The sequence below is a fragment of the Hippopotamus amphibius genome, chromosome 8, assembly GCF_030028045.1.
Source record: "Hippopotamus amphibius kiboko isolate mHipAmp2 chromosome 8, mHipAmp2.hap2, whole genome shotgun sequence".
Taxonomy (NCBI): domain Eukaryota; kingdom Metazoa; phylum Chordata; class Mammalia; order Artiodactyla; family Hippopotamidae; genus Hippopotamus; species Hippopotamus amphibius.
Genome location: NC_080193.1, coordinates 126,662,876 through 126,684,381, shown reverse-complemented (window position 1 = coordinate 126,684,381; position 21,506 = coordinate 126,662,876). Strand labels below are relative to the sequence as shown.

General features: G+C 35.0%; 1 protein-coding gene and 1 long non-coding RNA gene across 3 annotated transcripts in view; one reads left to right on the top strand and one right to left on the bottom strand.

The window, feature by feature from the left end:
* Window positions 1–17,713, top strand: part of LOC130858223 (uncharacterized) — a 33,500-nt gene extending 15,787 nt beyond the window's left edge. The window contains exons 2-4 of the long non-coding RNA XR_009055020.1: window positions 14,154–14,208; window positions 14,743–14,895; window positions 17,588–17,713. This is a non-coding gene — a long non-coding RNA (uncharacterized LOC130858223). The remainder of the gene's footprint in view (window positions 1–14,153; window positions 14,209–14,742; window positions 14,896–17,587) is intronic.
* The window catches only part of ATF2 (activating transcription factor 2), an 87,493-nt gene continuing 80,849 nt past the window's right edge, over window positions 14,863–21,506 (bottom strand). Inside the window, exon 14 of one of the 2 annotated variants that reach the window (XM_057744333.1) lies at window positions 14,863–17,822. In XM_057744333.1, the coding sequence (XP_057600316.1) occupies window positions 17,596–17,822 (227 nt within the window). In that variant the 3' untranslated portion in view covers window positions 14,863–17,595. The remainder of the gene's footprint in view (window positions 17,823–21,506) is intronic. The other variant, XR_009055019.1, reaches the window with a different exon arrangement.

Below are 21,506 nucleotides of genomic sequence, written 5' to 3'. Positions count from 1 at the left end.
AAAAATTGTTGGCAAGACCAATTTCAAGGAGTTTACCACCATTTTCTTCTAGGAGTTTTATGGTTTCAGGTCTTATGTTCAAGTCTTTAATCCAGTTTGAGTAAATTTTTGTGTATGGTATAAGATGGTGGTCCAGTTTCATTCTTTTACATGTGGCTGTCCAGTTTTCCAACACCATTTATTCAAGAGACTGTCCTTTCTCTGTTATATGTTCTTTTAAAAAAAAATTTACTCTCATATAGTAGATTTACAATGTTGTGTTAGTTTCAGATGTACAGTAAAGTAAATCAGTTATACGTATGCATATATCTATTCTTTTATAGATTCTTTTCCCATATAGGTTATTACAGAATACTGAGAAGAGTTTCCTGTGCTATACAGTAGGTCCTTATTAGTTATCTATTTACAATTAATCCCAATCTCCTAATTTATCCCACGCCCATCCCTTTCCCCTTTATTAACCATAAGTTTGTTTTCTACATCTGTGACTATTTCTGTTTTGTAAATAAGTTCATTTGTTCAATTATTTTAGATTCTACATATAAGCGATATCATATAATATTTGTCTTTGTCTGACTTAGTATGATAATCTCTAGGCCCATCCATGTTGCTGCAAATGGTATTATTTTGTTCTTTTTTATAGCTAAGTAAATTCCATTGTATACATATACCACATCTTTATCCATTCCTCTATTGATGGACACTTAGTTTGCTTCCATGTCTTGGCAGTTGTAAATAGTGCTGCAGTGAGCGTTGGGGTGCATGTAGCTTTTTGAATTATGGTCTTCTCTAAATGTATGCCCAGGAGTGGGATTGCTGGGTCATACGGTAGCTCTATTTTTAGTTTTTTAAGGAACCTCCGTAGTGTTCTCCATAGTGGCTGTACCAATTTACATTCGCCTGGCAGTATAGGAGGTTTCCCTTTTCTCCATACCCTCTCCAGCATTTATTGTTTATAAATTGTTTTGATGATGGCCATTCTGACTGGTGTGAGGTGATATCTCATTGGAGTTTTTTTTTTTTTTTTTTTCACTTTAAAAAAATTTTTTGTTGGGGTATAATTCATTTACAATGTCGTGTTAGTTTCAGGTGTACAGCAAAGTGAATCTGTTATAGAAATACATATATCCACTCTTTTTTAGATTCTTTTCCAGTATAGGCCATTACAGAGTATTGATTACAGTTCCCTGTGCTATACAGTAGGCCCTTATTAGTTATCTATTTATATATAGTAGTGAATATGTGTTAATCCCAATCTTCTAATTTATCTCTTCCCCCCTGCCCCCCAGTCATCCCTTGGTAACCATAAGTTTATTTTCTACATCTGTAACTCTGTTTCAGTTTTGTAGATAAGTTCATTTGTAGCCGTTTTTTAGATTCCACATATAAGCAATATCATATGGTATTTGTCTTTATCTTCACTCAGTATGAGGATCTCTAGGTCCATCCATGTTGCTGCAAATGACATTATTTTGTTCTTTTTTATGGCTGAGTAATATTTCATTGTATATATGGACTACATATTCTTTATCCATTCCTCTGTTGATGGATATCTAGGTTGCTTCCACGTTCTGGCTATTGCGAATAGTGCTGCAATGAACACTGGGGTGCATGTATCTTTTTGAATTATGGTTTTCTCCAGATTTATGCCCATGAGTGGGATTGCTGGATTATATGGTAGCTTCATTTTCGGTTTTTTAAGGAACCTCCATACTATTCTCCACAGTGGCTGTACTGGTTTGCATTCCCCCCAACAATATAGGAGGGTTCCCTTTTCTCCACACCCTCTCCAGCATTTATTGTTTGTAGATTTTTTTGACGATGTCCATTCTGTCTAGTGTGAGGTGATACCTCATTGTAGTTTTGATTTGCATTTCTCTAATAATTAGTGATGTTGAGCATCTTTTCATGTGCTTTTTTTTTAACCGTCTATATGTCTTCTTTGGAAAAATGTCTATTTTCCAAATAGATTTTCCAAAAATCTTCCACCCACTTTTTTTTTTTTTTCTGATATTGAGTTGCATGAGCTGTTTGTACATTTTGGAGATTAATCCCTTGTCAGTTGCTTTGTTTGCAAATATTTTCTCCCATTCTGAGGGTTGTCTTCTCATTTTGCTTACAGTTTCCTTTGCTGCACAAGAGCTTTTAAGTTTAATTAGGTCCCATTTGTTTATTTTTTTTTTATTTTCATTACTCTAGGGAGTGGATTGAAAAAGATCTTGCTGTGATTTATATCAAAGAGAGTTCTGCCTATGTTTTCTTCTAAGAGTTGTATAGTATCCAGGCTTACATTTAGGTCTTTAATCCATTTTGAGTTTACTTTTGTGTATAGTATTAGGGAGTGTTCTAATTTCATTTGTTTACATGTAGGCTGCCCAGTTTTCCCAGCACCACTTATTGAAGAGACTTTCTTTTCTCCATTGTGTATTCTTGCCTCCTTTGTCATAGATTAGGTGACCATAGGTGCATGGGTTTATCTCTGGACTTTCTATCTTGTTGAGCTATATTTCTGTTTTTGTGTCAGTACCATACTGTTTTGATTACTGTAGCTTTGTAGTATAGTCTGAACCCAGGGAGCCTGATTCCTCCAGCTCCATTTTTCTTTCTCAAAATTGCTTTGGCTATTCAGGGTCTTTCATGTTTCCATACAAATTGTAAAATGTTTTGTTCTAATTCTGTGGAAAATGCCACTGCTAATTTGAAGGGGGTTGCATTGAATCTATAGATTGCTTTGGATAATATAGTCATTTTCACCAATCCAAGAACATGGTATATCTCCCCATCTTTTTGTGTCATCTTTTATTTCTTTCATCAGTATCATATAGTTTTCAGAGTACAGGACTTTTACCTGCATAGGTAGGTTTATTCCTAAAATAAAAAAATATTTTAGTTTCTTTTGATGTGATGGTAAATGGGATTGCTTCCTTAATTTCTCTTTCTGATCTTTCATTGTTAGTATATAGGAATGCAAAAGATTTCGGTGTATTAATGTTGTATCCTACAACTTTACCAAATTCCTTGATGAGCTCCAGTAGTTTTCTGGTAGCATCTTTAGGATTTTCTATGTGTAGTATCATATCATCTGAAAACAGTGACAGTTTTACTTCTTTTCCAATTTGAATTCACTTTATTTTTTTTTTCTTCTCTGATTACCATGGCTAGGACTTCCAAAACTATATCTTGTTCCTGATCTTAGAGGAAATGCTTTCAGTTTTTCACCATTGAGAACGATGTTAGCTGTGGGTCTGTCATATATGGCCTTTATTATGTTGAGGTATGTCCCCTCTATGCCCACTTTCTGGAGAGTTTTTCTGAATTTTGTCAGAGCTTTTTCTGCATCTATTGAGATAATCATATGGTTTTCACTCTTAAATGTGTTGATGTAGTATATCACATTGATTGATTTGCAGTTTTTGAAGAATCCTTGCATCCCTGCAATAAATCCCACTGGATCAAGTTGGAGGATTGTTTTGATGTGCTGTTGGATTTGGTTTGCTAGTATTTTATTGAGGATTTTTATGTCTGTGTTCATCAGTGATATTTGCCTGTAATTTTCTTCCTTCCTCCCTTCCTCCCTCCCTTCCTTCCTTCCTCCCTCCCTCCCTCCCTCCCTCCCTCCCTCCCTCTTTCTTTCTTTCTTTCTTTCTTTCTTTCTTTCTTTCTTTCTTTCTTTCTTTCTTTCTTTCTTTCTTTCTTTCTTTCTTTCTTTCTTTCATCTTTGTCTGGTTTTGGTATCAGGGTGATGGTGGCCTCGTAGAATGAGCTTGGGCATGTTCCTTCCTATGCAATTTTTTGGAATAGTTTCAGAAGGATAGGTGTTAACTCTTCTCTAAATGTGTGATAGAATTCACCCATGAAGCCGTCTGGTCCTGAACTTTTGTTTGTTGGAAGTTTTTATATTTTTATTTTTAAATTTTTAAAATTTATTTATTTGTTGATTGATTGGCTGTGTTGGGTCTTCATTGTGCCACATGGGCTTTGTCTGGTTGTGGCAGGCAGGGGTTACTCTTTGTTGTGATGCACGGGCTTCTCATTGCAGTGGCTTCTCTTGTTGCAGAGCATGGGCTCTATGTGCGTGGGCTTCAGTAGCTGCAGTGTATGGGCTTAATAGTTGTGGCTCATGGGCTTAGTTGCTCCATGGCATGTGGGATCTTCCTGGAGCAAGGATTGAACCTGTGTCCCCTGCATTGGCAGGCAGATTCTCAACCACTGCACCACCTAGGAAGTCACTGTTGGAAGTTTTTAAATCGCAGTTTCAATTTCAGTACTTGTGATTGGTCTGTTCCTATTTTCTGCTTCTCCTGGTTCAGTCTTGGAAGGTTGTACCTTTCTAAGGATTTGTCCATTTCTTCTACATTGTGCATTTCATTGGTGTATAGTTTCTTATAGTAGTCTCTTATGATCCTTTGTATTTCTGTGGTATCAGTTGTAACTTCTCTTTCATTTTTAATTTTGTTGATTTGAGCACTTTCCCTTTTTTCTTGATAAGCCTGGCTAAAGGTTTATCAAATTCATTAATCTTTTAGTTTCATTGATCTTTTCTATTGTTTTCTTCATCTCTATTTCATTTTTTCTGCTCTGATCTTTATGATTTCTTTCCTTCTACTAACTTTGGGTTTTGTTTGTTCTTTCTCTAGCTGCTTTAGGTGTAAGGTTAGGCTGTTTGAGATTTTTCTTGTTTCCTGAGGTAAGATTGTATTGATATAAACTTCCCTCTTAGAACTGCTTTTTCTGTGTGTCCCATAGATTTTGGATCATCGTGTTTTTGTTGTTGTTTGTCTCTAGGTATTTTTTTATTTCCTCTTTGATTTCTTCAGTGATCCATTAGTTGTTTAGTAACATATTGTTTGGCCTCCATGTGCATGTGGGCCACCCACTGGCATCTGCTCCTGATGCTGTCCCAGAGCACACGGGCCCACCCAGGTGGGAGGGGGCAGAGGTGGTGACCTACCAGGGAGCACAAGCCCGCTCTGGTGGGAACCCCTCCTAGTACCCATGGAGGCAGGGGCCAGAGCATGGGGAAAGAGGCTGCAGTGGTGGCCCTGCTGTTCACATACCACTCAAGAACAGTGCTTCACTTCTATGGCACCCTGAAATTCTTTGAACATTTCCAGTTGCAGAGCTCCTCACTCCAGTCCCTTCAGGCTGTCTCCTCACAGTCAACAGCAGTGCTCTCCTTAGGTCTGCTCTCCAAACCTCATGTTCCAGCACCCAGCCCCTGTGTGCACCAGAAGTCATGTCTTAGGCTGGGGTACTCAGGGCTGTGGCATGGGCTACCTGTGTAGCCTGTGACAGACCAGTTGCTGCACTCTCCTCTGAGCCCTTGAAGCTCCCCTTCTGTCCCAGCTGATCTCCCCACTGGTAAGGGGGCTTCCCCAGGTGTGGGAACCTCTCCTCTCCTTCAGCTCCCCACCAGGGCACAAATCATGTCCTGCTTCCTTTTTTCTTTCCTTCTTTTGTCCCACTGAGTTATGCAGGGATCTTTCTTGTCCCTTTAGGTGTCTGAAGTCCTCTGGTAGTATTCAGCAGGTGCTCTGTGAGGTCTGTTCCATTTGTAGATGTATTCTTGATGTATTTCTGGAGACAGGTGAACTCCACATCCTCCTACTCCACCATCTTGACTCCTCCCCCTCCATCACATGTTCTTGGCTCCTTTGTTGTAAACTAATTGGTCATATATGCATGAGTCTATTTCTGGTTTCTCTATTCTGTTCCATTGATCTATATGTCTATTTTTATGCCAATACCATACTGTTTTGATTACTATAGCTTTGTAGTATATGGTTGACCCTTGATCAAATTGGGGTTAGAGGCAGTGACCCCCTGTGTGGTAGAAAAATCCTCATATAACTTACAGTCAGCCATCGGTATCCAGGGTTCCTCCATATCCACAGTTCTGCACCCGTGGATTCAACCAACTGCAGATCATTTAGTACCACGGTATTTACTATTGAAAAAAATCCGTGTATAAGTGGACCCATGAAGTTCAAATTCGTGCTGTTCAAGAGTCAACTGTAGTTTCGGCTTTCCTTGGTTAACAATCTGCCTGCCAATGCAGGGGACACGGGTTTGATCCCTGCTCCAGGAAGATCCCACATGCTGCAGAGCAACTAAGCCCGTGTGCCGCAACTATTGAGCCTGTGCTTTAGAGCCCATGAGCCACAACTATTGAGCCTGTGTGCTGCAACTACTGAAGCCCACGTGCTCCGCAATGAGAAGCCATAGCAGTGAGGAGCCTGCACAACACAACGAAGAGTAGCCCCCACTCACTGCAACTAAAGAAAGCCCACGCACAGCAAAAAAGACCCAAAACATCCAATTAAATAAATAAATAAATAAATAAATAAAGTGTCAACTGTAGTTTGAAATCAGGGATTGTGATGGCCTCCAGCTTTGTTCTTGTTTCTCAAGAGTGCTTTTGGCTATCTGGGGACTTTTGTGGTTCCATACAAATTTTAGAATTGTTTGTTCTATTTCTGTGAAAAATGCCATTGGAATTTTGGTTGGAATTGCAATGATTGTAGATTTCTTTGGGTAGTACAGACATTTTAACAACAATGTTAATTTTTCTAATTCATAAGTAGGAAATTTCTTTCTATTTATTTGTATCTTCAATTTCTTTCATAAGTGTCTTATAGTTTCCAGTGTACAAATCTTTCATCTCCTTGGTTAAAGTTTTTTCCTAGGTATTTTATTCTTTTGGATGCAACTGCTAATGGAATTGTTTTCTTAAATTCTCTTTCTGATAGTTTGTAATTAGTATATACAAATACAACAGATTTTTCTATATTGGTTTTGTATCCTGCATCTTTACTGAATTCATTTATTAGTTCTAACAGTTTCTTGGTGGAGTCTTCAGCATTTTCTATATATAATATCATATTATCTGCAAATAGTGACAGTTTTACTTTTTCCTTCCCAATTTGGAGGCCTTTTATTTCTGTTTCTGGCCTAATTGCTCTGGTTATGACTTCCAATAATATATTGACTAAAAGTGGCAAGAGTGGGCCTCCTTGTTTTGTTCCTGATCTTAAAAGAAAAGCTTTCAGAGTTTCACCATTGAATATAATGTAAGCTGTGGGCTTATCAGATATGGCCTTTATTATGTTGAGGTATGTTCCTTCTATACCCACTTTGTTGACAGTTTTAATCATAAATGCATGTTGAAGTTTGTCAAATTTTTCTGCATCTATTGAGATTATCATTTGATTTTTGTCCATTTTGTTAATGTGGCATAACACATTTATTGATTTGCAGATGTTGAACCATCCTTGCATCCCTGGAATAAATTTCACTTGATCAAGATATATGATCCTTTTAATATATTGTTTTGTTGGTTTTATTTATTTTGAATTTGTTGGGTCTTAGTTGCAGCATGCAGAATCTTTGTTGTGGCATGTGGGATCTTTCAGTTGCAGCATGTGGGCTCATAATTGTGGCATGTGGGCTTCTTAGTTGTGGCATGCAGACTTCTTAGTGGCAGCATGTGAACTCTTAGTTGCAGCATGCATGCAGGATCTAGTTCCCTGACCAGGGATTGAACCCAGGCCCCCTGCATTGGGAGTATGGAGTCGTACCCACTGGACCACCAGGGAAGTTCCTTTGTGTATTGTTGAATTCAGTGTACTAATATTTTGTTGAGGATTTTTGTAGCTGCATTCATCAGGGATATTAGATTGTAATTTTGTTTTTTCTTGTAGTGTCCTTGTCTGGTTTTGGTATCAGGGTAATAATGGCCTTTAAAAATGAGTTTGGAAGTAATCCCTTGTCTTCTATTTTTTGGAAGAGTTTGAGAAAGATTGGTATTAATTTTTCTTTACATTCTTGGTAGAATCTGCCAGTGAAGCCATCTGGTCCTAAATTTTTGGTTGTTGGGTTTTTGATTACTGATTTAATCTCCTTACTAGTAATCAGTCTCTTCAGATTTTCTATTACTTCATGATTCAGTCTTGGTAGGTTGTATGTTTTTAAGAACATATCCATTCCTTATAGATTGTGAAATTTGTTGGCATATAGTCTCTTATGATCTGTTGCATTTCTGTGGTATCAGTATTAACATCTCTTCTTTCATTTCTGATTTTGAGTCCTCTCTTTTTTTTCTTGGTGAGTCTAGCTAAAGGTTTTTCAACTTTATTTTTTCAAAGAGCCAGCTCTTAGTTTCATTGATTTATTTTATTTTATTATTATTTTATTTTATTTTTAGTATCTATTTTGCTCTGATCTTTGTTATTTCCTTCCTTCTACTATCTACTAATGGGCTTCTTTTGTTCTTCTTTTTCTAGTTGCTTGAGATATAAAGTTAGGTTGTGATTTTTCTTGTTTCTTGATGTAGGCATTTATCACTGTGATCTTCCTTCTTAGAACTGCTTTTGCTGCATCTCATAAATTTTGGTATGTTGTATTTCCATTTTGTCTCAAGCGTTTTTTGTTTGTTTTGTTTTTTCATTTCCTTTAGACTTCTTCCCTGACCCACTAGTTGTTCAGTAGTGTGTTGTTTAATCTACACATATTTGTGAATTTTGGTAAGTTACTTCTCTAAAAAATTCCTTTTTTATCAAGTTCTTAAGTTAGTACTGTGAAGTTGGTATTCTGTTTTATGTGTCTGTTGAATTTAATCCCCCATCCTGTTTATTTGCGCTTTTTTTTTTTTTTGGTTATAATTTTAAAACTTTATTGAAGTGTAACATTATATACAGAAAAGCATGCTGACCATATCCCTTCTTTTTAATTTTTAAATCATTTCTCCCTCAAGAGCTTGTCTTTTCCTCTCTCGCTCTTCCTCCCTGCCATCATTCCTCAAAACCAAATTTGAGGTGTTATTGCGCCTCTCTCCTGTCCTTTTTAAATATTAATTTTCACTTTTATTTTCCTTTTTTAATCTTTCCATTTTTTTGTTATTTTTATAACTTTTTATAACTTTTTGAGTTATTTAACTCATTTTCAGTGTTTCTTCCTTTCCTATTTAAGTGTATGAAATTCCCTCTATGTACATGTTTTGACATGTTGGGTTTTTAATCGCTTGTCTTTGTCTCACTGTCAAACAACAGTTAAATAACAGGATTCTGGGTTGACTGTCATTCTTCCCTGAGTGTTTAAAAAGTTTTTTTAACATAGACTTTTTTGGGAGAAATTTTCAAAAAAACATTAAGTACAGACAATAATGCAGGGTTAACAATTATCAGTATTTCTTTAGCATTGTTTTTTTTTGGGGGGGGGATTTCTTAGGCCTTTGTGTAATAGTATCTTTTCTCTGGTTTTAAGATTTTCTCTGTTTTTGATGATCTAAAGTATTAACATGAGTATCCAGGTAGAGATTTAGTTTTATGTAAACTCTTTCTTGAATCTGAGAATTCATCTTTCATTTATTTTAGATAATTTTCAGTCATTTTTTAATATCTCACCCATTTTAAAAAGTCCTTCCTTCTGGAATTCCTATTAAACACATGTAGAAGCATCTTAATTTACTGTCTCTTAACTTCTCTCTTATATTTCATTCTTTATCTCCCCTTCCTACATTCTTGTGTAATTTCTTCAGGTCTAATATGAGTTTACTATTCTCTATGTGTCTAGTCTACAATTAACATATTCATTGACCTTTCAATTTCCATGTGTGTATTTTTCACTTGTAAAAGTTCTATTGATTGTTTCTCATATCTTTCTGCTCATATTTCATAGTATAGTCATCCCTTGGAGTCCACAGTATTTGTTCTAGGACTCCCCTTGAACACCAAAATCCATGAATGCTCAAGTCCCTTAAATAAAATGGCATAGTACAGTCAGGCCTCTGTATCCACAAATGCAGAACCTGCAAATATGGAGGGCCAACTGTCACTTATTCTTTCCGTAGGGTTTTGATTTCTTGTTTTATTCATTAATCATTTCAACATATTTATATTATTTTTCCTGATTGTTTTATTAGTTCAAGTTCCTGGTGCTCTAATCCTCCTGTTTGTTGTTTGCTAATCGTGGTTTATGACAGTTATTTCTTTTTAAACATATGCTCGTTTTTAGTGGGGTAAATTTTTTTCCTGTGACACTTGAGTATGACCTGGATTGTGGGAATATTCACTTGTAGAGACTCTGCATTTATGCCCGAAAGCTATCCTGTTCATTTTTCAGCTTGGATTCCTAGATCATGTGGATAATGCACATTAAAACATTGAAACTGAACTGCACAGGACAGGAGGGTTCCATTTTTCAGGGGAGAATTTTTTTTTTTTTTTAACTCAGGCAGAAACAAACAAGCTTCTTTTTGTATTTCTTTGTGGGTGCAATCCTAAGATCCCACTTTAATGTAGGGGTCTAGATCCAGAAATCAGAAAGCCCAAGACTTTCCCTCTATCGCCAGATGAGAAATAAAATCCAAGTGCCTATAGAGGTTACTGTCACTTGTCTCAATTGTTGTACTGAAAACGTTCCCACAGGTCAGGAAAGACCTTTATGTTGCCAAATTAACTGGCATTTAAAATCTTCATACCCCTTGACTTTTTTGTTGCATATAAACCACTTCTCTTTTAAATTTTGCTTTTCTTGTTTGTGGTGGAAAGAACACATTCATTTAGGATTAGGAGATGGGTGTGCATGTTGACCCTGCCCCTTACTAGTTGTGTGACTTTGGTCAAATAACTCAACTTTTGAGGTTGATTTCTTATCTAAAACAGGGATAATGCCATCTTCATAGCATTCAGAAGTTCTATTAAGTTCCTATGTATAAAAACAATTATAGACTGCTATAGAAATGACCTGTCATACTATCTTGGTTCTCTTCTGACCATTATGCCTTTTCCCTTTGTTATAATCATTTGGTATGATTCAAGACTTGATTTTCTGCCTGTCTCCCATTACATCTTCTTTCAAATAATTCAGATAATTCAGTCTCAGGACTTTAATGGTCAGCTTCTAAATCTTTCATCAGTTCTTTCCTCTTACTAAAACAATGCTACTGCTATCATAGGGTGGTGATGATAATTAAATGAAATAAATGCAAGTGACTTAGTAAAGACTACATACTCAATAAAGGCTATTATTATTATTTTTATGTGCTTCATGGACATTTGCATTTATCTCCAAAATACAGATCATCTTTCCTTCCCAAACTGGCTTCCATTCCCAGCTTCCTTGTTCTTACAAATGACACCACCATTTCCCAGTCTGTCAAGCCTGAAAAATGGAGTCTTGTGAACTTTTTGCTTTTCATCATCTTCCTTATTAGCCTATAAATTCTATAGATATTTCTTGGAAGACATTCCTTACACCTATTCCTCTTGCTCCTAACTGGCTCTTCTTCCTTAGTGCTGGTTTAGTGCACTCATGCTTGGATTAGTGCAATTTGTAGGTTGGTTTCCACATGGACCAGCCTTCCTATTGTGCATTTTTTATTCTTCCTCCTGTCCCTCTTCTGAAAGTCAATAGTTTCCTGTTTTCTAGTCTAAATCAACTCTCAGGATCTCTATAATCTAGCCCTATTCTAGCCACACAACATTTCTCATTTCTAACCCCCTCTTCTTCCACTTCTTTCCACCGTCCTATGAACATAACACATTTGCTTATTTAATCTTTTGCTTTACCTTTGTTTCCTTTCTACCCCAATCGCATTCATAATTTAAGGTGAAGTTCAAACATGTGATTTGTCTCCTTCTGTGAACTTAAAAACCTGTTTCAGAAGTTGTAGATTGTGATTATTTTTTGTCATAGGTGTAACAAGTATTTTGTCTTTCCAAATGGATCCTATTTGAGGGTAATACCCTGGTCTTTATTTTTACTGTGGTCCCTACACCTCAGCAAAAGTAGGTAGGTACTTACTAACCAAATTCTCATCCATGGCCTGTCATTTAATGGGCCAATACTCAGAAGTTCTTTCACCAGCAAGAGAAATGAGACACTTAAATTATTTCTTTTATGTTAGGAATTCTGATAAAAAATTGGGGGAAACTTTAAGCAAGAGATTAAGTATTTTAAGTACTTAAAGTATTTTTAAGTATTTTAAGTATTTAAAGTATTTTTAAATTATAAATGATTTAAAACTATATATACCTATGTACTAGTTACAACAAACATACAAATATCTTTTATGCAAGTTCTTAAATTATAGATCAATAATATTTTCAATAGCTCACTACTTTTGAGGCATTTATACAGCTTCTACAGATAAATAGGAGATACTTTAATGAAAATGACAATGGAAGCAAATCTTATTTTCAAAATTATCTTGTGTTACCTTGTCACAAATAAACTCTAGTCCATAAAAAAGAACTGCAGCCAGTTTTATTTGAATTGGTCCTCAGTGTCATGAAAAAGATCTGATGATCTCTGCTTGCATGATTGTTCATAATTTAGCAGATTGCCTCAAGCTGCTGGAAGTTGACTACCTCCGAAACCATAAGCTAGGCCGAGTAAATTAAGATATGATGTTGGATGTATTTTTTTTTTAAATGTAATAACTGGGGAAAATCAATAATTACCTGTTGAATAATTTTTAAATGCTGAAAATAATTATGCTAGGATGGTTATATTACCTAACTCATTTTATTTTTCATTGATGTTATTAGACCCTATAACAAAGAATGTTAACAAGCACACCTCCCAAAAATAGACAGAAGAACTTGGCTACATATTTAATTATACAGAGATTAAAACAAAAATATTGGTGAGAAAAAATAAACAAAAATTGATTATCCATTAATACTGTATTGTGCAAAAGGGTTTATTTTTGAGGATAATGGTATTGACAAATTTTCTCATTTCCTCAAACATCACATAATACATTTCTTTCCAAATATGAGAAACTCAAAAGACAACTCTGTCATCTTAAATTCTGCTAAGTAAACCCCATTAAATATTTTTTGTGTTGTTATGGAAAACAGCATTTCTTCTTAATTTACATGCTTTAAAAAATCATTAAAGCAAAAATAATTTTAAGAAGAGCTCTTTTGAGGGAACATTCTCTTTTGTCTACTTTCATAGAAAGCAAAATCTACTGTAAAATTAAGTGAATAAAGTAAACCTACCTTTGACCTAATTGATAGTTAAAAATGAAATTGATAAATACTTTTTCAAATAATTGAGGTAATGCATGATGAAACCATGGTTCAAAAAATTCTAGCTCAATGAGATTTCTCAAATGTAAAATTTAGTGCAAAATGAGGCAAGGCAAGCATTGTGACCATGACAAGGGTGTACGAATAACATCCTTCTCATAAAGCCATTGGAAAATTTCGCATGTACATTTGAGAAAAAAAAGATACAACTCAGTGGCCGATTGTTGAATAACAGAATCCTTCTAGTTTGGGTGCTGACATATTTGATAATTTTACAATTAACGTTTGGTGCTTTGGACTGCTACAATAGAGTAAAACTATGCATATTTTCTTTTATTGTAGGGTCCAATGTCAAATGGCCTTGGTTATTTCAGAACTAATAACTATTTTAGTTTTGGAAACATTTTCACTGACTGTACTTTTTCTATGGCAATGCATAATTGGCAACCTAGCATCTACATAAATGGTAGGACTATTTATTTCACCAGAAAAATCTTTGTTCTACACTGTGTTTTCTTTTTCCCACACAGAAGGATCTTAATACTTTGGTTCAATGAAATCTGTAGTTACAGACAGAAAGACCTGCACTTAAGAAAAAAAAAGTAAAGTTTAAAGAAATGATTTTTCTTAGACATAAAATGGTATTTTAATTACTTCAAAAGTATTATCTTGTCAAAGTAATCTATTTAGAAATGTCAGATTAAAATTTTCTTCTACGTCTTTATTTTAGAACTAATTGCTTTGATAACTGTGTTCTTTAGGTATTTTGTATTTGTGAGTCTATGTGATTGTACATGTGCATATTTGTATAAGATGGAGTCCCAGCAGTAAATAGGATTCTCCCATAATTATATTCTCACATAAATTATTAGTGTCAAGCATCAAACTCTATACTTTCAGAGATGGAGAATTACCAGAACTACACTTAACAGTAAGTACATGCCATAGATAAGAGTTTATCTTTCCTGCCCTCTGAAATAAGTCAAAGCAGAGGTGTGGTCTTTCAGTTACAGAAACACAGTTTGTCTTTTATATCATGTAATTTTGATTAAGCACATTTGTTGAAATGTATACCTTAAATAAGAAATAACCATGTGATTTTTTGCATCTTTTCAGGTTGGTTCTATCTGAGAAGACTGAAACATCACTCCAGTGCTCTCCAGCACAACTGGTACATCTGTTTCTTCACTTAGCACTTATTTTTCTAACATAGTGAGATGATGTACTTATTTACTCTGTTAATTGTGTCCCCCCCCCCCCCCCACTGAATGTAAGCTTCACAAAGGCAGCGGTTTTTGTGTTTTGGCTATTGGTGTATTCCAAGTGCCTAGAACAAAAACTGACACCTACTATCACTCAAATATTCACTGAATAAAACAATGGTGTAGGAGATGAGGTCAGAGATATAACTGGATGCAGATGGGGGAACAGATCATCTTGTAGGCCACTGTAAGGACTCTAACTCTGAATCCAATGAGGAGCCACTCTAGAATTTGGAGCAGAAGAGTGCTGTAACCTGATAAGTGTTTGAAAAACTTCACTCTAGCTGCTGTGTTGAGGATGGGCTGTAATAGGCAAGGGTGGAAGAAAGGAGATGGTTATGAAAGTTAAATACAGTAATCTGGGTGAGGAATAATGAGGGCACAGATCAGGGTGACAGCACTGGAAATGGTGAGGAGTGGCTGAATTCTGTATTATTTTGAAGGTAAAGCAAACAGCATTTCCTGATGTGTTGGATGCGGGTTGTGAGAAAAGAGAGGAATCAAGGATGAGAACAAGGTTGTTCTGACTGACAACTGGAAGGACGGAGTTGCAATCAACTGATTTATGAAACATTCTGGGAGCAATGTGTTTGAAGGTAGGGTGAGGGAAGATTAGAGTTCAGTGCTGAAGATACTCTATTTTGTCAGGCAGTCACCAAGATAAACCAAGGGCTGGTGCATCTGTGTGTGGCTAAGGGAATATTCTGGGCTGGAGACATAAAGGTTCATTTTGTATGAATAAGGCTTAAAGTGAATGCAGAGAAGATGAAAAAGGGCTGAGCACCCTTGCAGCTGAAAGGTCTTTGAGAAGGAATGAATCTTATCACAGAGACAGAAAGAATATCAGGTTCTTCTCAGGTAATAAACACCCTGAAGGAGAAAAATATCATTATCAGGTGATGTTACTTTATGAAAGACAGGTAAGAACAAGCAAATTATGAACATAATTTAAAGATAGAATTTATTCTCTGATGGTTTACTCATGCAAACTGCACATGAAAGAAAATAGTACAGTTTGTGTAACATTGCAAATATAAGGACTCAAAATGCTAGGTACAGAAGTAGTGTGACATCCTGAAAGTCAAAATGGAATTTGTGATTTATACAACTAATAATGATTTTTATTTGCTGAGTACAGACTGATTTACAATGAAAGTTTTGCTAACCTTGGTAATAAGCTCATTAACCATTTACATGACTTCTTACATCTATGTAGTTTTATTTTACAGTTGCAAGAATTCCTGTTACCAAATAATTGAACTTGCATAAATAATAAAATTTAAGAAAAAAGCACTGAATGACCTAGGAGAGTGAAAAATGGAGGTGTTTCCTAACCCATCCAAACTACAATAAAAAATAGCCTTCTTGCAGAATTCATATTTTGTGCCTTTGAGATCAACTCCTTAGCATAACTACGGCAAAATCATGATTAGAAATTGATTACTTGAAAATTATAAAATCAGTTAAAGATAAAAAAAAATTTAGAATTATCAACCAAAAATGCTCTCATTTTTAATAAGCCAAACAATAAAATTCCTATTATCTTCATACTTAAAAGTCCTGAAATGTCATTTGTATAATCTGAATGTTTCCCAGTTTGGAACTTAGGCAGGTGGGATATTTCCTTGAATTACCAAGGATATTCCATATAGGTTTTTAAAATGTCAGTCTCATTAGGAGATGGCACTGAGACTTTAGCAAATAGTGTAGCATGGATGCAGAACAAACTACACAACTTATTATAAATGCATTACAGATATTTACATAATGGAATCCTGCTCAAATGCCAGAAGTTGCTACTGGGGAGGACTCATAACTATTTTACAAAGTTTTCTTACACACGTCTACTACTTTATTTTTAACAATTTTGTCTATTTTAAAATATTGTACTGTATTTTGAACATAACTGCAGAATAAAAATAGATAATGGCACATTAGAAAACTCAGTATCCCACAGATGATTGGATAATGAGAAAAGTGTACCTACAATCATCTCATCAGAAACAAACTACATCATGGAATGTTAGTTATCCAAGCCTGCACAGTAATGACATCTTAAATTGCAATCATCTATTGGCCAGCATCACACTGAAGGCATCGTTAAACATTCAAGCAAAGATTGCTGGCATAAACTATTGAAAGACACACACACACACACACACACACTCTCTCTCTCTCTCTCTCTCACTCTTGTTTCCCACATTATAATTACATTGTTCTAAAGATAGATACTGATTTTTTCCCACGAGAAACGTTATCAAAATTTGCTACTAAAAGATGACAGTGCTTTCACAAGAATAAGTACAAGTTAGCTTGCAAGTACAAGACAATGGGGGTAAACAGTCTTAAATTTTCTAAGTAATTTTTAGGCTTTTCTGGCACCCATACCTTACTTGATTATGCATAAACTTCTTAGTTTGAAACCTGAAATCTGCAAAAAAAACAAACAAAGAAAAAACCCCAAAAAGCAAAACAAAACCAAAAACCTAATTTCAGAAAATTATTATATATCTGATAACCCTGTATTGTACATTATATAATTTCATATTTTGTTAGCCTTAAAAAACAAGGTTTAAAATACTGAATTCAAGACTTGAAAAATAGTCATTTTTTAAATGATAAAGGATTCCAAAATTCATGCCTAGTTAAAATCTTAAAAAAAAGAAAATGCACTATTATTGATCTTTAGTTTAAGACTGAGTGTGCATAAGAGCACTGTATGTCTTCTACCATGTTTCACTCACTTAAAAAGTATTCAGTAATGTTCTCCCTTTTGCATAATGTGCAAAATAAAAGGCAAAAAGATTAAAAGCAAATTTCTATCTTTCTCATGCTAGTGCTTTATGACCTTGTTAACATTACAAAGTCAACAGGGACTATGCAGAACTTTGGTATAAATGATATAACGATACTGCCATCACAGTTGAGGGTTAAGAGGTGGTCAAAAGAAATGGAAGTGGGAAGAGATTCAGTAACACCCCCATTTATTAAAACACCACCAAATTAAAAGTGAAATAAACCACAATGAATTATAATACAATTTACACATTGAGCACAGAAAAATTAATAAATCTAACAATATTTATAAAAAAAGCAAAATCAGTCTTTTTCCAGAGACTAAAAACTGTTGTTCAGTCTGATCAACTGCTGCTACACCAACTTTAGAGCCAAATTTAATTTCAAGTAAAAAAAAAATTTACAACCACAGATTTCGCATAAATGGAAACTGGTCTTTCCTTGATTTCCCTTTGAAGTCACTAATGAGTATCTAAAACTGCTGCACTGCAGGTTTTTAATCAACTTCCTGAGGGCTGTGACTGGGAAGAAGGAGCCATGACAATCTGGGAAAGCGCAGGCTCTGTACTCTGGTCCGCCATCTGCGTGAGGACTGAAGTGGCTACAGCTTCTGCCTTGGAAGTTGAACTGACTCCATTGGATGTGCTCACAGAACTATGCTGTATAGCTTCAGTATGTGGACTACTTGGCACTGACAGGTCTTCTGAACTATCATCTTTATCAGCAGCTGAGTGGAAAAAAGAAAACTACTGAGTTTCTTAAAATAGTTGTAAGAATTTACTAGGCTGAGTCAATGGCACAGAATAAAAAGTTAGAAGGCATTTTACAGAATCAGTTTAGAGAAGTTGGTATGACTGGAACTGAGTAATTGAAAGGTGGCAGTTTTGCCTGTAACAGCCCGAATGGAGGCACAAGCACGCACATGGATACACCTCAATGCCCAGCGCCACCTAAAACAGAGCTAAAGAAATATTTGCTAAACAGTGTTAAGAAAATTGGGTAGGAATTTGGGAGATAGATCTCTTATACATATAACCAAACATTTACCCAGCAACACATTTAACAAAACCAGTCTGCCTACATGCCATTCTTATTAAAAGATTAACAAATTTATAACCATATGCATAAACAAAATGAATTCTAACATACAAATTATATCTTCAAATAATTCTCCCTGCAGAACTATATTCTGGCTGACTTTCCATCTACTGCAGCAAGATGATTGTAACACCTGATTCTAATAATGCATACACATGAGAATAAGCAATATTTAGCATCTAAATGTCACCAGCTGTTATAGTTGCAGGAACTGAGATGCAAATAAAAATCCATGTAAAACTCAAGATACTGTAATTGAAAAGATATTCAGGAAAGGGCATTCAAAATATTTATGAAAATAAATTATCAATTTTTAGGCTTGAACAACAAATCTTCTACAACTTTATTTTAACAGAAGAGAATCCAGTAATTTCATTTAGTGAAAAATCTGATATGTATAACACACAGAGTTACAGTGTATGCAAGTTAGGAGACACAGTGATAGCATGAACACCTGTGAACCGAGCCCCCAACTGAAAAGGGAACTTTGCTAAGTAACACTCGTGCTTCCTGGAGGCTCCTTTCTTCGCCAAAGGTAATCACCATTCTGATATTATTTCTTTTACCATTCCCTTTTTTTTTTTGAAGTTTTACCTCAAAGTTTTATTGTTTACATCCCTAAACTATCATTTAGCTTTGTTTATTTTTGAACACTCTAAAAATAGTGTCATACAGGATGTATTCTTTCACACCTTGCATTTTGCACTTGGCATTAAAATAATTTTTATTTAGTGTTTAGAACTGACAATAAGCTGGCTTTCTATTTAATCTGAGAATACGTACTGGCCTGCCTGCTGATGGCCAGGTGCTCATTCTGAAAGTCAATTATTAAAAGACTGGACCCCATGAAGTAGGACTTACCCCATGATTTGTAATGTAGAAGATCCCCTGTAGAGGGGGTAGAATCTGGCAAGCACAACTTTAGTTCAAATAAAATTCTTAACTTTGAGGGTTCTCTGAAATGTAGTAGCCCTTACAGAATTTTGATATTTTTGCCTCAAATCCATGCAGTTTTGAAAAGCATGTTTTAAAATACATTAATGAAACAATCTCACCCTCTCTATAAATTTGCTTTAAATGCAAAACTACACCACTGGATTAAAAATTTGACCTCAAGATACAGTTAAAAAAAATCATAATTAGTAATCCTTTTTAAAATTATATAAACCAGAAAGGATACCTTTCTGATCAAGTAATAATGAATGTTATAAAATATTTGCAATTCAGTTATATAGCCGATACAATTGTTATGCATTCAAAGAAAATACTGGCAAATGACAGTTTAACTGGAGAGGACAGTAAAAAGCCCTCTATTTCACCACTATTCAACATGACAACAAAATGACCTTTCTCTCAATGTTAGGTTTTAGGGATATAACAGCTTTCAGAAATAAAGAGGCTGATCTGTGATGAGTGGTATGAAATGAAACAGTAAGTTGTAAGGGACAAGTGCTTATCTATCTCCAGGCTTTTAGAATTTGGTAAAACAAATCTTTAGGCTGTACAAAGGATCAGCTACTCACTTACAAGTTATGTAATTATAAATTTTATGTATAAAATATCTTTCTAATGTGATACAGCTGCACCTATGTCCAGTTCTAGATGGTAAGGGGAGAAAAATTACTAGTATAATCACAAGCGCTAGAAAGATACAAGAGATCTTACTGCACTCACAGAGCCATTTTTAGCTCTACTTAAGTTAAAGGAAACCAGCTGTTTGACAATTCACTTCTCTGAAGTTCCACCAATGTTTATACATATTTTCATGAAAATATAAGCCTGCAATTACATTCAGGGCCCAATAAACTTTTCTTTGTACTTACAAGTATAGAAACAACTATACTACAATGTTAATTATGCCCAGAGATCTAGAGAATATGAATTAATGGCAATAAGATTATTCTTATGCTTTATTCTTCATGGAACCCAAACATTAAAAATGTTTTCATATTTTAATTCTCATTTTATACTATTTGACCCTTAAGGTCAACAACTGTCACAGTTTTCCGATGACTGAGGGGTTTCCTAGGATGTGGGACTTCCTGGTGTTAAAAAAGAGACCCTATGATTGTGTGACTGTGTGACTTTATACCATCACCTTTACAGGCAAGATTTTGTAATATTCCTAATTTCTACTACACCTTAGTTTTCAATCACAGTGTTCTGAAAGTTAACTAGTATTATAGCTCACTACCATTAGCAATTGCTATCTGCTACAATGTGATGAATAGTGTTAGCTATTTGTGAATTTTTCCACATTTTCTCCAAGATTTAAACATTTACTTAAATGATCTTTATATTTACCTTGACTATTAAAAAACAGAGAAGTCAGATTTTTTTTCCAAAGACTTCAAATTTGAAAACAGAAGTTTGGAAATTTCTACAAAATCCAATTATCTCCCAAGAGCTGAAGAGAGCTAATTTTAGGCAAGAACTATACTTACCTCAGTCAATTTGATTATCTAGATAACTAGACAGGAAAAAAGACAGGAACTGTTCCAAAACCCAAAAATGTCTTATTCATTTCTTACATTTTCACAACCTCGTATACCTTCACTAAACTTATTAATCTAGATTTTCAGTCAGTTTGAGGATACAGCATATAAACTGATACATCTATACACTTAAAAATATCTTTACTGCTTAAAATTAAAAATTGGCTTGCATTTGCTGAGCATATACTGCCTGGATAATAGGGATAAAACTATTGGGGTTATCCAATAAATTAACTAAGATTAAAAAATTAAAGATTTTTGAATTGAATGTACCTTAAGAGTTAATTTTTCTTCTCATTTTATAGAATCACTTGTATATTTCTTTTTGAACTATCAAAATTCAAGAGTGCTCTCTTGTTAAGAAAATCACGTATGCATAACGCTGAACTCAGTAGCTTCTAAAGGAAATTACGTTAAGTCAGATGGGAGCCATAATGGCCTCATCCCCGCAGCAATCATTGTTAATACAAGCCCCAAACATATTTCTATATGGTTCCAATTTACTCCAAAGTGTGTTTCACAATCCTGTCAAAATGACTAGATATCAAAGGACTGAGATTTATTTGCTCAAAACTGACAAAAATCAGTGTTCTAAATGTATACGGCAATAGGGAGTTGCTAAATCTCCTGAATCTTTTAAATTAAAAAATATTGCCCATTCTGATGAAACTGCTTACAATGACTACAAGCAGAGACGGTGGCCATTAAGTTTTATCGTGAGCACCTGAGGAACTGTTTGCATCCAATACAAAATGCTTCTTTCTTTTGAATTACTGACACTGGCAAATTAAAATGAAGTGGATACATATGGTTGAAAC